The sequence below is a fragment of the Bos indicus genome, chromosome 4 (genome assembly GCF_029378745.1).
Source record: "Bos indicus isolate NIAB-ARS_2022 breed Sahiwal x Tharparkar chromosome 4, NIAB-ARS_B.indTharparkar_mat_pri_1.0, whole genome shotgun sequence".
Lineage (NCBI taxonomy): Eukaryota > Metazoa > Chordata > Mammalia > Artiodactyla > Bovidae > Bos > Bos indicus.
This window is the reverse complement of record NC_091763.1, coordinates 57,559,148-57,575,442: the sequence shown is the minus strand read 5'-3', so window position 1 is coordinate 57,575,442 and position 16,295 is coordinate 57,559,148. Positions and strand designations below refer to the sequence as shown.

The 16,295-nt window shown below is 34.9% G+C and overlaps 2 protein-coding genes across 2 annotated transcripts in view; one reads left to right on the top strand and one right to left on the bottom strand.

Moving 5' to 3' along the window:
* LRRN3 (leucine rich repeat neuronal 3) overlaps positions 1 to 12,786 on the top strand; it is a 41,690-nt gene extending 28,904 nt beyond the window's left edge. Inside the window, exon 2 of the mRNA XM_019958752.2 lies at positions 9,776 to 12,786. Coding sequence (XP_019814311.2) covers positions 10,135 to 12,261 — 2,127 coding nt within the window. The 5' untranslated portion in view covers positions 9,776 to 10,134 and the 3' untranslated portion in view covers positions 12,262 to 12,786. The remainder of the gene's footprint in view (positions 1 to 9,775) is intronic.
* The window catches only part of IMMP2L (inner mitochondrial membrane peptidase subunit 2), a 956,525-nt gene that overhangs the window by 484,524 nt on the left and 455,706 nt on the right, over positions 1 to 16,295 (bottom strand). The gene's annotated exons all lie outside the window — the stretch shown is intronic.

Sequence of the window (16,295 nt, the reverse complement as noted above, 5' to 3'; positions counted from 1 at the left end):
CCCTCCAGTATTCTTGCCTGGAAAATTCCATGGATGAGGGCTCAGTGGTAGTATAAGATTAACTGAGGAATATTGAGATTTTAAGACTTTATTTGAGCAAAAATCAATTTGAATAGAATAGAGTCAAACTGGAAGTGGTTAGGAGGCCCCATTGGCAGGAACTCAGAGAGAGGCTTTAAGAGAGAAAATGTAGAAGCAAAGAAAGGGGTGATTGGCTATAGCTTAAAATCTGCTTAGCTATTTGCCTTGCTGTCCTTAGCAGTTCGATTTTGTAACCTTGAGGCATTTACAGGCTTAGATTTGGGTTTGCTTACAAAGGCCACTGCAAAATTAAGAGTCCTATCAGTTAATGGCCTCTGTGTTTAATTAATTTAGCAGTGGATTAGAGGCAAGATAAAGGGACTTGAATCTGAGGGGGAATAAACTTATTTTCCAAAGAGTCGTGTAACCACTTTGGCCTTAATGTGAAAATGAAGAATGATATCGGAGTCTACAAAAAGATATGACATGAGGAATACCTGTGGCAATGTGCATAAGGCATAAGACCAGCACTACATGGGACAGGTTTGCCATTGATGTGTTGTTACTAACTGCTCCTACCACACCCACTCTTCTCCAGAGCACATGCTTCTTCCTTGCCCCATCCCTTATGCAGCTCCTAATTACCTTGGAGACTCAGTGCTATCATAACACACTTAGATATTCTTCCCACCTTGAAAGGACAAAGGCCAATTAAGAGTCAGTCAAGGCCAAGGGCTTCCCTTGTGACTCAGTTGGTAAAGAATCCACCTGCAATGTGGGAGACCTGGGTTCAATCCCTGCGTTGGGAAGATCCCCTGGAGAAGGGAAAGGCTACCCACTCCAGTATTCTGGCCTGGAGAATTCCATGGATTGTATAGTCCATGGGGTCACAAAGAGTCGAACATGACTGAGTGACTTTCACTTCACTTCAAGGCCAAGGAAGAGAAACCTCACTGAGGTAGGTCCCTAGACTGAGATGGCAGTGGGGGAATTTGCATTAGAAAGAATGCCTAAGTCAAAGTGTTAGTCACTCAATCATGTCTAAGAACATAGTTGTTACTGCTTAGTTGCTAAGTCATGACTTCTGAGACCTTGTGGACCCCATGGACTGTAGCCCACCAGGCTCCTCTGTCCATGGGAATTCTCAAGCCAGAAAACTGGAGTGGGTTGCCATTTCCTCCTCCAGGGGATCTTTCCAACCCAGGGATTGAACCCACATCTCCCGCATTGCAAGCGGATTCTTTACCACTTGAGCCACTAATGTCTCTGCATATTTTCAACACCCTTCTAGAATGAACCACTTTGCCTGAGTCATTTCACCTCTGAGGACCTTCATTACCTTACTTCTAAGAGAGGATGTGATAGATGGTTCAGAAAACCATGGTCTTTGGAGCCTCTTCAGGATCAGATGTAAAACCAGACTGGGTGGCATTTAAATATTTCCACAAATCTGACCCTCCTCCACCATCCACCTGGCATGTTAATCAGAATAGATCTTCCTTCCTATGTTTGACCTACTGTGAGTCTAGGTTAGATGTTATTTGAACAAAGGGTTTCATAACTGAGATGAGGTTGAGAATCAATAGATCTCTATGCCCATTTCTAGCTAAAAATTAGTATGACATCAAAAATACACTAATTTAATATGATGCTAAGTTTACTGAGGTGGCTGAAACTTTGATATTATTAAAAATCCATATCCTTCAGATTAGCAAAAAAATCATAAGGCATATATTGTTCATATACCAATATTAATAGTTACTAGCAACTCATTTTTGCTTCATTTATTCCATCAAGGGACCTAATTCAGGCAATTTACTTACCCAGTGGTTAGTGTATCTCAATATGATGACTAAAGTAACTCTCTTCATTTACTGACTAGATATAAATATAAAATGAAATAGAAATAATGGCAGGTAATCAATCTGATAGCATTAAAAAAAAACCATAATGACCAAAATTCAGTGATCCTAATATAAACAAGTGATCAATTAAATACAAAGGTTAAAACTATTTACCCACAGCTATTTTTTAGATATTTTTAAAAATATATTTCATGTTCAGAGTAGTATCATATAAGCTTAGAATATGAAAAAAACCTTAATGATCATACAACCAATTTCTAAATTCTAATGATCAATAACTTGGGGCATAGGAAAGTAAGAAGCCCTGTCCTCAATCACGCAATCACCTAGTAAACTTGATCCACATTTCATAATGCAAAGCAAATTTTCTTCACATTTATCAATTTTTTTATTAACATCTAAATATTTTAAGTTGGCATTCATTAAACTACTCTAAATAGTCACCATTATCCACTCCCTGAATGTTGACATAGAACAATTATGTTTTGAAAAACTGGAAAATATATTTCTCAAGGAAAAAAATAATAACCTTTTATAGGGATGCATTTGATATAGTCCAACAATACCTTTGGGATACAGAACCTTCAATTAGAATTGAAGAAAGACTGAGTCTTACAACAAAGGAATGTAAAGTCAGATAATGGAAGAATAGAATTTAAGTTCTTTACACAAATGAACTTAGCTAGCAATTTGCTATAGAAGAAAAGGAAAAACTGGGCTTTGATGTAGCCATAGCAACCTCCTATCTTTAACAATTTTTGAACTTAAGCATCCAAATGTTTCACTTCTTCAGACTCTGCAGTCTTTATAATACACATAATGAGGTATGGGGAAGAAGCCACACTTTGTTCTTAAGCTTCAGGATTGTAAAAATTCACCCGAAAGATACTGGATATTAAATCTCCCTACCCACGTGTTTCCCCACTACTTCAGTTGAGTTTTTATAAGCATTATAAAAGAATACAGAAGACCCAAGTTACTCGTGCTGGGTAGAGAGACCTATGAATTCCTCCTCTGTGCATCTGCAGAGCAGTGCACATACTGCTGTTACAAGTCAGCTCTACAGTGCAGCAGCCTCTGCTCTTTTCTCCTTCAATAACTGAGAACTTGGTGAACAGACAATTTATCTTATCTATTGTTGACTTTGCAGTGGCTACGACAGTGTCTGCCGAAAAGGAGGTGTCTGGTCAATGTTTCAGAAACGTAGAAAAACAGAAGGAAAAATAAATAAATAAATAAATAAATAAAATAAAAAGAAAAAAGAAAAACAGAAGAAGCTAAAGAATTAAGATCTTTTTACAAAGGAAAAAATAGTTTTTGGTCTCAAAAATTCCATATATAATTATAGATAGAAACTATTTCTATTTTTATTTTGAAGAAATCTAAAGTTATGAGTGTCCACAAATATTAAAAAATATCCTTAAGATATGAGAATTCTTAACATTGCTTTCTTTTAATGGCCAAAACTGGGAGCTTTTACACTGCTGGTCAGAGTCTAATTTGCACACATTATTTAATTTAAAACATATAAAACACTTTTTTTTGGATTTAAAAAAAATTAATTTCAATTGGAGGCTAATTACTTTACAATATCATAGTGGTTTTGCCATACATTGACCTGAATCCACCACGGGTGTACATGTGTTCCCCATCCTGAAGCCCCCTCCCACCTCCCTCCCCATCCCATTCCTCTGGGTCATCCTAGTGCACCAGCCCTGAGCACTGTGTATCATGCATCGAACCTGGACTGGAGATCCATTTCACATATGATAATATACGTTTCAATGCTATTCTCCCGAATATCAGGCAAAAATTGACATGGGGAAGCCAACAGAAAAAAAATAAAGATACTATGAGAAAAATTACATCTTAAAATGCCTTTTAAATTGAAAAATTAAAAGTCTTCTGAATTTGCCAACCCCCAAAAAGGCCTTACATACACTGCCAATTACACTTTGTCACAGAAAAGTCACTTTTAATCTTTCAATTGTTAAAAATCTTATGAAATGTAATGACTAGAAATGAAAGCACATTGACTGATGCAGTAGGCTCTCAGCAAATACTTACTGAAAGACTGAATGGAAGAATAAATGAAGAAGTAGATAGATGGTAAACTCTAATAGGGTTTGCCTTTAGACTTGTATGAGTCATTCATTCAAATCATTTAAAAGAGCCTTGATATAATACATTTCATTGAGATGTCAGTTTTCATTCCTGGTGACATTCCACTAACAATGTCTTCTGAAATTGTATAATATTCAATTACAGCTTACCTTTGCTTTAATATATGGAAGATTCTGTTGCCTTTAAAACTAAAAGGAAGTATAAACATGACCTTACGAAAGAAGCTTTAAATGAAAAAGCAACTGAAATTAGCAATAGTTAAGTATCAACCAGTTATTAGCTCCTAAGTATGACCATATATATGATGTGTACACTAATAACAGGAAATCATTTAATGAAGATGTATCTACAATTATTAAGTTTCATTGCATATGGCTTACTTTATTTTGAAGAAGAGAAGGACAATGTTTTATCTATATGTTATGTACTTTATAAACATCCATCCATTCATACATTCATCCATCATAAAGTATTTATTTGAAGGCTTATTATATCCCAGTCCCAATACAAGGTTCCAGATCATCTTCCCAAGCAACAGTCCTAAAATCTTTAAACCTAACTTGAAATACTGATATTTTCAAGTATACTTTTCCCATTCCTTAGGAGAAAAAAATAAAATCCAAGCAAATTGATGGAGTATAGGAAATTAAGTAAGTATATCAATAATTGTATAATACAAGTTTTCTAAGTTTAAAAAACATTTTCAGAGAGTTTCTCTTTTTACTCCAATATATTAAAAGAGGAAAAACAGAGGAGGGAAAGATGAGGGAGAAGGAGGATAAAAGTAAGAGGATTTAGGGCACATACATTAAAATTCTCAAAAAGTGAAGATGGGATGCTGGTCCATTTATTTTTTAATGACATAACTAGTTTGTTAGTTAAAACAAAAAATTTTTACACCAATGCATATAAAGAACAAATGACAAATTCTCCTTCTAAAATCAACATCACCAATATAATTGCTATCTAGCCCAAGTCTCAAAATTGCCACCAACAAACACCATTTTCTCACTGATAAAGCTAAGGTGTACCTAAAGACCAGCTATGTTTTTAAATTGGTGCTAGTAAAGTGAACCATTTTCTGTTTTCCCAATGGAAACTTTGCAGTATAACTGTGATATTTCTACTTTCTAACTGTGAAACAATAAGAAAAAAATTCTATAAAAATCTGGGGGCATATCTTTTCCTCTTTATTTATTTTTTTCTATGTTGCTAATTGTTAAGTTGCAAGTGAAAGCCGCTCTGTCATGTTCAACTCTTTGCAACCCCATGGACTACAGAGTCCATAGAATTCTCCAGGCCAGAATACTGGAGTGGGTAGCCTTTTCCTTCTCCAGGGGATCTTCCCAACCCAGGGATCGAACCCAGATCTCCTGCATCGTGGGAAGCTTCTCTACCAGCTGAGCCATAAGGGAAGCCTAAGTATGCTGGAGTGGGTAGCCTATCTCTTCTTCAGTGGATCTTCCCGACCCAGGAATCGAACTGGGGTCTCCTGCATTCTTTCAGGTGATGACCTTGAAATAGATTACAGAGGGATTTTAACCACTGTTTTTGGTGTTTTAAGTTACTTAAGGACAAAAAGTCATTTTAATCACTAGTCCATATGCTATCATCCAACACAAGTTATACAAAGATAATTGTGAATTATCATGTAGCAAACATTTGTTTAATGACCTATATACTGGCCTAGGTACTAATCAATCAATCAAATACACTAATATAATCAAATCAAAAGGAAGCTAAACACAGTTTCTAACAATAATAATAATGACCTCATAATTTAGAAAGTAATAACCTAATAATCTTATATCTAGTAAGGAAATAGTCTAATAATCTCATGTCTAGCAATAATCTTTTGTCTAATAATTTTCTGGCAAGTAAGGGGAAAAAGAAGTGTAAACAAATAATTATCATGACACAGATGAGAAGTGACCAAGAATAAATCTGGAAAAAGTTTCCCACAATAAGCTTTTGGGGGCTGAGGCCATGCTAAAGGCCATGAGGCTCAGGAGGTTCAGTTTCCTGTGATGATATATGCTCTTTACTAAAGCAAGCATCTCAGACTATCATTTCTGATGACAATAATAAGAAATCTCACCTAAATTCCCTGCTCCGACCTATATTCACAAACAAACTGCAGGTTCATAATTTGTACTGCCAAGTATATTTTTAAAATGAAGCAAAAGCATTGACTGGCAGATTCAGATATTAACATTTGTACTCTTGATAGTCATATTTCTCACTGTAATGTGTTGGGATTTGGGTCTTGTCTCTTATGAGTCTGGTTAGTGTGGATCACACCCTGCTCACTATTAGTAGGTTGATAATATTAATATTCTAAATTTGAAAAGCTGAAGACAAAGGTAATGCCAGCCCATCCTAAGACATAAATCACTGCAATACCTTTGTCAATATGATTTTATCACATGTTTCCATGTATAGGCAATGTGCCTTACTAGAAAGAGCTGCAGGCCTAAAGATAAAGCCTGAGTTCTAATTCCTCCTCATCAATTATTAGCTGTGTGATTCCAGGCAGATAGATTGTCAATACCCTTGTCAAAAAAAAAAAAAACAGAAACAAAAACAGCTGGTAAAATCCCTCTGCAATCTGTTTCAAGGTCATTATTAACATAAAATAAACAATGGATATCAAAGGTCTTTGAAAACTGCAAAGCACTAATATGTAAGATGTTATTACTGCCTTACTATCCTGCAAACAATCCATGCCAAATAATCCATTAGTGAAAGTATCATCATCATCATTTCCAAAGACATGAGAAAAAAATCAATGTTACAAAAAAGGCACAATTTACATATCTCCCATTGTACTCCCCATACTGACAATTTCTTCCTACAGACCTGGAAAAATAAAACTCAAATGTGTTCACTACTTTTAGAACTCTCCTTATTTTCAAAAGCTTACAGAATAAATGTAGTTCAGATTTGGTTGTTTTGGGCATATGACTAGGCCAAAATGATGAAATGAGGTCAGAAAAGAGTTTCTAATTAAAGGTAAATATAAATTTAAGAAAACACAAAAATTTTAAAAACAAAAAATGGCATTAGGTTAAGATCCCCCCCAAAAGAATGTTTTACCTTGAACATTTCTAATCCTTTAGTTAACATAAAGGAGAACATAGGTTTCTCTTTGCTAGAGAAACTGGATCTAACTGATTAATTGGCCGAAATTATGATTGCTCAGTTCGCAACTGAGTTATTAACATTTGTGGCAACACACTGAAATATCTTTTATACTTTGTACCTAGGCTTTTTCTTCATTTTGAAAATAGAGATGCAATAGCTTTCTATTTAAAATTCTATCCTGGTACCTCTCCCTATTTACTTGTGTCACCCTTGAAAGACTAAAAACTTATGAAGGGAAGAAATCATATCTAAGTCATCCTTTTATCCTCCAACTATTAACCCAAAATGGCACATAATAGGTGTTCATTAAATTTTGACTGAAAAAATTAAGGAATAAACTAAGATATAATATTAGATGACTTTTCTTTAAAATCTAGCTCTTTTGTATTACATTAAAATTTAAACCTTGAATTTTAGCAATAAAGGTAGCACATACTCTGTATAGTAGATTTATGTGCATTAAACTGGCTAGATTTGAAATTAGGAAATTAAACCAAGCTGCTTAAATTGTATATAGAAAGATGAATATATATATTAATGTAATTCATTTATCAGTTCACTGAAAACCTTTCTTGAGCATCTACTGTGTTCTAATTATCATGCCCAGGAGCTGGGATTGCAAAATCAGGCAGATCTCAGGCATGAAAGGAAGTGAGTGTCTGATGAGGGAGAAAAACAACTAAAAATTCTGACAGAGATGTGTGCTGGGGCCCTGGAACCACCCTGTACTAGCAGGAAGCTAAGTACAACTTGGGGGGAGGAGTTATATGGAAGGCTTCCTAGAGAGGTGATGCTTGAACTGAAGATTGACAAAACAGCAAGAATTAACTTAAAACAAAGAAACAGGCAATCCAGGCAGAGAGAAGTTGCGCCATCTACAGTTCTATAGGCAGAGAGAAGGCTGCATGCAGGAGAATGGCAGAAGATGACAAGAAACAGAGAAAAAGAGGAGGGACCCCAGATCATGGATGTCTAAGGATTTATGAGGCATCTTCAGGGAAGAAGCAGTTGCATTAAATTCTTTCAAGGGGCTTAGAGCCTACTTAAAACAGATTAAGAGTAATAATATCTGAAGAGTATTTTATAAAAAAAAAGAATTCTGATCATTAAATAAGTGAAGTAATTTTAAAAAAAAGAAGATAATTCAGGATAACTTAGTAGTTATCTGAATTTCATGATCCAGTTTTATCAGATGTCTTAGTGGATAAGAGGAGGACAAGCTGTGACAGAATTGTAAATTTTTCACAAGTTTTAAAACCAAGGAATTTTAAAAATTAAATTAAAAAGTTTTGTCTCTCTGTGGAAGCTATATCTCCAAATATATTTATCTCTGTCATTGAAACACCAATGTTAGAGTCAGTCAGCAATGCCATTATGAATGTCAACACTGGGCAGAGACGAAAGAACAGTATTCACAGACTGATTATTCAGCAGAGTGGCTCAGACAGTAAAGCGTCTGCCTACAATGCGGGAGACCTGGGTTCAATCCCTGGGTCGGGAAGATCTCCTGGAGAAAGAAATGGCAACCCACTCCAGTATTCTTGCCTGGAAAATCCCATGGATGGAGGAGCCTGGTAGGCTACAGTTCATGGGGTCGCAAAGAGTCGGACACGACTGAGCAACTTCACTCACTCACTCACTCACTCCTGGTAGGCACCAGTCTCAGAATGAACAGGGCAGCCGTGCTCCAGCTGTCCTGTACATTTGCAGGGAGAACTCACCAGCAGTATAACAGGTGGAGTGAACATCTGAAAGTTGTAGGTATTTTATAATATAGCAAATATCAAAATTGCAACTTGGCTTTGCAGTTGCTTATTATTACAACAAAGACATCAATAACCGTTTAAAAGAAGGTACAGCTAAGTGTCTGTTTTACTGATGTGATAAAGTTACTTTTTCATTGTTGTAACTAATGGAATATAAGTTATTTTCAGGGGATAATAAAACAGTCTAACATTAATCTGAATTTCAGCTAAGCATAACAATATACAAGTGCATCTACAGCAAGTTAGACAATCTTTTCCAAAGACTACAAAATTCAAGTCACTTTATACAAAGGAGACTTTGGAAAGAAGTATGAATGAAAATGGAAAATTCAGCTAAATACCACAATTTCTACATCATTTTATAATTTTGTTTCTAAATGTCGTCTCCTGGAAACCTGAGGAATCACAGATTAATTCATTTGATTTTTAACTGAACAGCATTATTTATTTATCATTTATTTATAACCTTTTAATTTTGCCTCTCTAAGAGAAAATAAAAAAGCCATCACTGAAAGGTTTTCTCCCCTCCCCACCGTAATTGTCAAATAGAACAACAAATAATAGCTTGTAATAACAAGCAATAAAATAACCAAAGATTGGAAAAACAGAGAAAAATTCTTTATGTTTAATGTAATTTAAGTTTTCTAAAGATACAGTTTCTCAGCCTGTCCAATTTCTGGGCCAATTACTATTGGCCCAGGGAATAAGGGAATAACAGGGAATAAGGCCATCAAAACATATTGAATTAACTGTAAAGTAAGACTATTATATATAAGAATCATAATTAGTTAATGGGTATTGTATTGTTTCCTTTGGACTAATTATCTTTCTTTTTTCTTTTCTATTTTATTATAGTTAGCATCATGCTGCTATTCCTGCAAGTACTGAACTAGCACGGGATGTGAATATTATACTCCTAAATAAATGAATTGCCTAATTTCCTGTGACCATCTATACATACTCCATCTTCAAAAGTTACATCCATATCCTATCATAAAGGAGACAGAAGCCTTTTCTCCAATATGCATGGCATTTCTGGACAATGCAACTGTGGCACCGGCACTTATTTCCATGAAGAAAATCTTTGCCGTTCTCTGGCATTCATCATTTGACAAAAGCAACTATTTTTTTTATCAATCAGCTCTTACTGATCTTACTAGCAGTGACCGTGGAATCCTTAAGGGCCCATTAAATTTCTGAAGAAGAAAGCTAAGATGAAGGACCTGCCACTCCAAATTCATGTGCTACTTGGCCTAGCTATCACTACCCTAGTACAAGCTGTAGATAAAAAAGCAGATTGCCCACAGTTATGTACGTGTGAAATCCGGCCCTGGTTTACACCTCGATCCATCTATATGGAGGCATCTACCGTGGATTGTAATGATTTAGGTCTTTCAAATTTCCCAGCCAGACTGCCTGCTGACACACAGATTCTGCTACTACAGACTAACAATATTGCAAAAATTGAATACTCCATAGACTTTCCAGTAAACCTTACTGGCCTGGACTTATCTCAAAACAATTTATCTTCAGTCACCAACATTAATGTAAAAAAGATGCCTCAGCTTCTTTCTGTATACCTAGAAGAAAACAAACTTACTGAGCTGCCTGAAAAATGTCTGTCTGGACTAAGCAACTTACAAGAACTCTATATTAATCACAACTTGCTTTCTACAATTTCACCAGGAGCCTTTATTGGCCTACATAATCTTCTTCGACTTCATCTCAATTCAAACAGATTGCAGATGATCAACAGTAAGTGGTTTGAGGCTCTTCCCAATCTGGAGATTCTGATGATTGGGGAAAATCCAATCATCAGAATCAAAGATATGAACTTTAAACCTCTTATCAATCTTCGCAGCCTGGTTATAGCTGGTATAAACCTCACAGAAATACCAGATAACGCCTTGGTTGGACTTGAAAACTTAGAAAGCATCTCTTTTTATGACAACAGGCTTATTAAAGTGCCCAATGTTGCTCTTCAAAAAGCAGTAAACCTCAAATTTTTGGATCTAAATAAAAATCCCATTAACAGAATACGGAGGGGAGATTTTAGCAATATGCTACACTTAAAAGAGTTGGGAATAAACAATATGCCTGAGCTGATTTCCATCGACAGTCTTGCTGTGGATAACTTACCAGATTTAAGAAAAATAGAAGCGACTAACAACCCCAGGTTGTCTTACATTCACCCAAATGCATTCTTCCGGCTGCCCAAGCTGGAATCACTTATGCTTAACAGCAATGCCCTTAGTGCCCTGTACCAGGGTACAGTTGAATCTCTGCCAAACCTCAAGGAAATCAGCATACACAGCAATCCTATCAGGTGTGACTGTGTCATCCGTTGGATTAATATGAACAAAACCAACATTCGATTTATGGAGCCAGAGTCACTGTTTTGTGTGGACCCGCCCGAATTCCAAGGCCAGAATGTGCGGCAGGTGCATTTTAGGGAAATGATGGAGATCTGTCTCCCTCTTATAGCTCCTGAGAGTTTTCCTTCCAATCTGGATTTAGAAGCTGGGAGTTATGTTTCCTTACACTGTAGAGCTACTGCAGAGCCACAGCCTGAAATCTACTGGATAACACCTTCTGGTAAAAAACTCTTGCCTAATACTCTAACAAATAAGTTCTATGTCCATTCTGAAGGCACACTTGACATAAGCGGCATCACCCCAGCAGAAGGGGGTTTGTATACCTGCATAGCAACTAACCTGGTGGGTGCTGACTTAAAGTCTGTTATGATCAAAGTGGATGGGTCTCTTCCCCAGGATAACAATGGGTCCTTGAATATTAAAATAAAAGATGTTCAGGCCAATTCCGTTCTGGTGTCTTGGAAAGCAAGTTCTAAAATTCTCAAATCCAGTATTAAGTGGACAGCCTTCGTCAAGGCTGAGAATTCCCATGCTGCCCAAAGTGCGCGAATACCATCTGATGTCAAGGTGTATAATCTTACTCATCTGAACCCAGCAACTGAGTATAAGATTTGTATTGATATCCCCACCATCTACCAAACAAGCAGAAAACAATGTGTAAATGTCACCACAAAAGGTTTGGACCCTGATCAAAAAGAGTATGAAAAGAATAACACCACAACATTTATGGCTTGCCTTGGAGGCTCTCTGGGGATTATTGGTGTGATATGTCTTTTCAGCTTCCTCTCTCAAGAAGTCAACTGTGATGGTGGACATAACTATGTAAGGAATTACTTACAGAAACCAACCTTTGCATTCAGTGAGCTTTATCCTCCTCTGATCAACCTCTGGGAAACAGGCAAAGAAAAAGGTACAGCACTGGAAGTAAAAGCAACTGTTATAGGTGTGCCAACTAACATGTCCTAAAAACAACCAACTAAATCTACTTCAAGGAAAAACTCAAGACTGTGGTTATACTTAAAAAAAAAAAAAGGCAGAGAAATATTACTTTGCAGAAAGAAGTTTAAGCTTCACCAGTGCTGCTCCTGACCAATGGACATATGTACAAGTTCGGCATTTTAATTAACTGGCTTCAAAGGGTACTGTGGCAACCAAATAAAATAAATCCATTTTCTAGAACTTTCATGTAACTTTTCTGTCTGGACTACAGTTAAAGTGGACAAAAACATTTCTGTATTTTTTTTAAGTATATAAGAATAGTTGAACTGAGCAATACCTCCTCCTGTGTTGTATTACACATATTAGCCACGAGTTTTTGCAGTGACCCGATAAACTTGAATTGACAGGTGGTGTAATAAAATGGACAAATTCTGTAGAGTAGACACAGTGAGTATGTGGACCTCTTTTATAAGGAAAAATACATTTTGGATTAAAATCAGTTGCTTTTGTCTTGTTTTTGTTTCTAAATAAAGAATAATTTCTGGGAAATACCATCTGACCAGATATTTAAATGACAGTGTTTCCAAAAGTGTTTTTCTATAATGAAATTTGGAAGGCTAAGAGTAAGACACTTTTACTGGGTGTAACTATATATTTATAATGCACAAAAATGGATCTTGGAAGGCACTTTATCAATATTGAACAGCAATAATAATATTGTATTTAACCCCTTATTGACAAAAACAAATCCTCTAGGAAATTATGTATTCACTTAAAGATTTTCTTAACAAGAAGCTTTTGGAGTAGATATAATTATTAGGTTCATGTAATATAAACCCAATATTTAAGGAACTGAAAGTCTTATTTTAATAATTGGCAGTAACTCAATATTAGGCTGCTTGCTTTGTAGAAAATATCACCAAATCTCAGTAGGACTTACCTATGTGTAATTTTCAAATCTTGTTGTGGTTGTAAACAGTTAATGACAGTTAATGACACTGCAATAACAAACAAATAACCTAACACTCTTCTATATTGCAAATACAGCAAGAAAACAATATACTCTATATGACCCCCAAAGAAGGAGGTTTATATAATTGTGTAGCAACTTACCCAGTTGGTATGGACTTAAAGATAGTTATAATCAAAGTGGATGATTCTTTATCCCAGGATAACAATAGATTTCAGAATTTTAGGAGACTACAATTTTCTGAGACTAAAATTTTAAATTTAATCTTAAGATATACAGAATTGATAGTAGAAGAAGTTCCACAGTTAAAGAGAAATTTAAGAGAACTGTTTTACTAATGAAAAGATTCTGAGACTAATTTAGAATAAAAGAGAAAAAATGCAGTTCTCTATGACTATATTTAAGGCACCTAAAGGAATGCAGGTTAAAAAATCGAGAATCATTGAAATACTAATATTTGTAATTTAGAATCTTATACAAAAAATACAAGAATTTCACCTGGAAAAAACTACCAAGATTTTTTAAGGCTTTAGTCATATTTACAAACAAAAATCCATAGTTCTACCCCCCAAAATGTATCTATGTACAAATAAAACATCCTGAAACTATTAAAAAAAATCACCAACAGGAATAAGCCTTACTTTCTACATGCAAATTTCTTATCTCTACAAGGCTTCCTTGTTAATTGCTACTTTAACTATTCAAAATCAATTGCTTAATTGTTCTTATAGAAGCTTCCTTCCTCTTACCAATATGTCACTGGCCTGTAATCATTTCTAGCACTGAAGTCATATCAACGTATTTGTTAATACTAGGCATTTGCTTTTGTGATAGCACTAACAGTATCTAATTAAATCCAAGCTGTTAATGCAATGCTTTAAAGTAATTGTTATGAATTCTTTAAAACAAAAGGACAAACTGTGTTAATTTTACCACAAACAAAATATGAAACTTGCTAATTCAGTGTGTTTCCCAAACACAAATTTTACAACCTGATGAATCACTATCACAGAGAGGCTGACATTAGAATTTATCAGCAAGGCATGCTCATACATCACAAGAGGTTTCAGCACCATGGACAGAGCTTTTTAAGAGCCAGGCTATTTATCAAAAACATAGGAGCTGAAATATGACCTAATAGGATGCAGGTACTGTATAGGTCAGCAAGAACTTGCTTAGGTGCCTTGTATATGTCTATCTGCATGAAGAACTATAACAAACATATGGGGAAGCTGAGAATCCATTTCAAGCTACATTTTTCTTAGAGAAATTGCAGTAAATACATACTCTGAATAGATACCTTACAGTGAGCACAGAAATGAAGTATTTCTGTTACAGGTGAATAAATACAGATGCTCAAAGCAAATCATGATCCTACTTCCTTGCTCAAATTTTAATCTAATATTCAGAAAATCAATTTTTTTCATTTGGTCTAAAATGTTTTATTTATCACATGTTGATATAGGAACTTAATTCTATTACTGCTCTTAATACACATACACACTAGCCTAACACCCTCCTCAGACTAGTTAACATCAAGATGTCTGTCTACTTACCATAAATTATTTCAAAGCACAGAAACATAGATAATTATCTTTCCCCTGTTCCCAACATACATTGATTGCCCAAGAAATATGAGGAAGTTAAATTCAAGAAGGTAAATCTACCACTGCCAAAATGGTTATGTATTTTATGAGGAAGACCAACTTACCCTATCCACTCTTATAAAATCTTATAACAGCTATGAATAGCATTTTCATAGGTTAGCCTTTTACATGAAAAATTAGAAGTGATAGGTGAGTAACCAATGAAGCAAACAAAACAACTAAAATTATATATCCCCTTTAAAAAATGTTCTCACAGCTATCACAAGTAGCTGAAAAGAATTCTCATTGTATATATAACTATCAAGAATATCTTTAGGTTCACCACAATGCTGACTTTCTAGGAGATGGGGATTTACTAATAGTAATTATATTGTGGCTACATGTTCTTTGATTCATTCTCTTTCTGTATCGCTGTAAATTGCCAAAACAAATTCTAACAAATAAGTAAAACGTTTTTTTTCCCCAAAAAATATGATTATCACAGGCAATTTAGAATATCAAACACCCCAAATGGTCATTTGGGAATAAATCTAAACAGAAAGACTAAAATGATTTTCTCTTTAAATGTTAGTATTTTCACCCTTAGTCTTGCAGTCTAATCATTATAATATTATTTTACCCCAACAGATGAATTGCTAATTAGGCTGTTGCTTAGGAGCACGGCAGTATTATACTGGAAAGAAATAGCCATGAATCAAAATCAAAAACAGCCTAGAATCAAAATGCTATCATCAGTATCATGGAAGTCTGGAAAAAGAAAGAATCTGACTCTAATTTCAACACAATAGTGACCACTTTTCTGTGTTAATTTGAAAAGTGAGAACTTGATCTATTGTTAAGGCTGACCACCAAATTAATTTATATTATTTCTCTGAGGCAAGGGAAAAATAAAACACTGTTTATCCACAGAAATACAATGGAAAAATCTGAGTTAATTTTTATTGCCATGGTCCATATATCCACTAAAGTATCCAAAATTAAAATACAAATTTTAATTCCAATTAAAATATTAAATTATTAAAATACTTTAAATTCCAATAAGTATTAAAATACAAACTTTAAAGAATAGTCTATTAAAATATAGATTATTACCAAAATCTGGCCTAAACATTCCATTAATGATATAGCAAAGGTCCTCTTGAATTGACTAAGAAGCATTCAGCATTCCCAAGTGAGAAGACACATAAAATTTGGAACACATGAAAAGGATACATTTCCTTTTTATTCTTACTGAAAATAGACAAACCCATATAGACATGAATTTACTTACTCTAGTTCAGTTACACATACATCAGAGAACACTTAGCTTATCTTCAAAACAAGCCATATGGTCAACATCAAATAAGGGGTTAGGTATATCACAGATACATTGATATAGCTTTCTCTTAAAAGTAAAGTGAGGTATTTAAATAAGTAATGACTTAAGAACAAATTTATCACATATAACTTCAATATTAGTGTAATATGGTCCAGAATAACAAAGC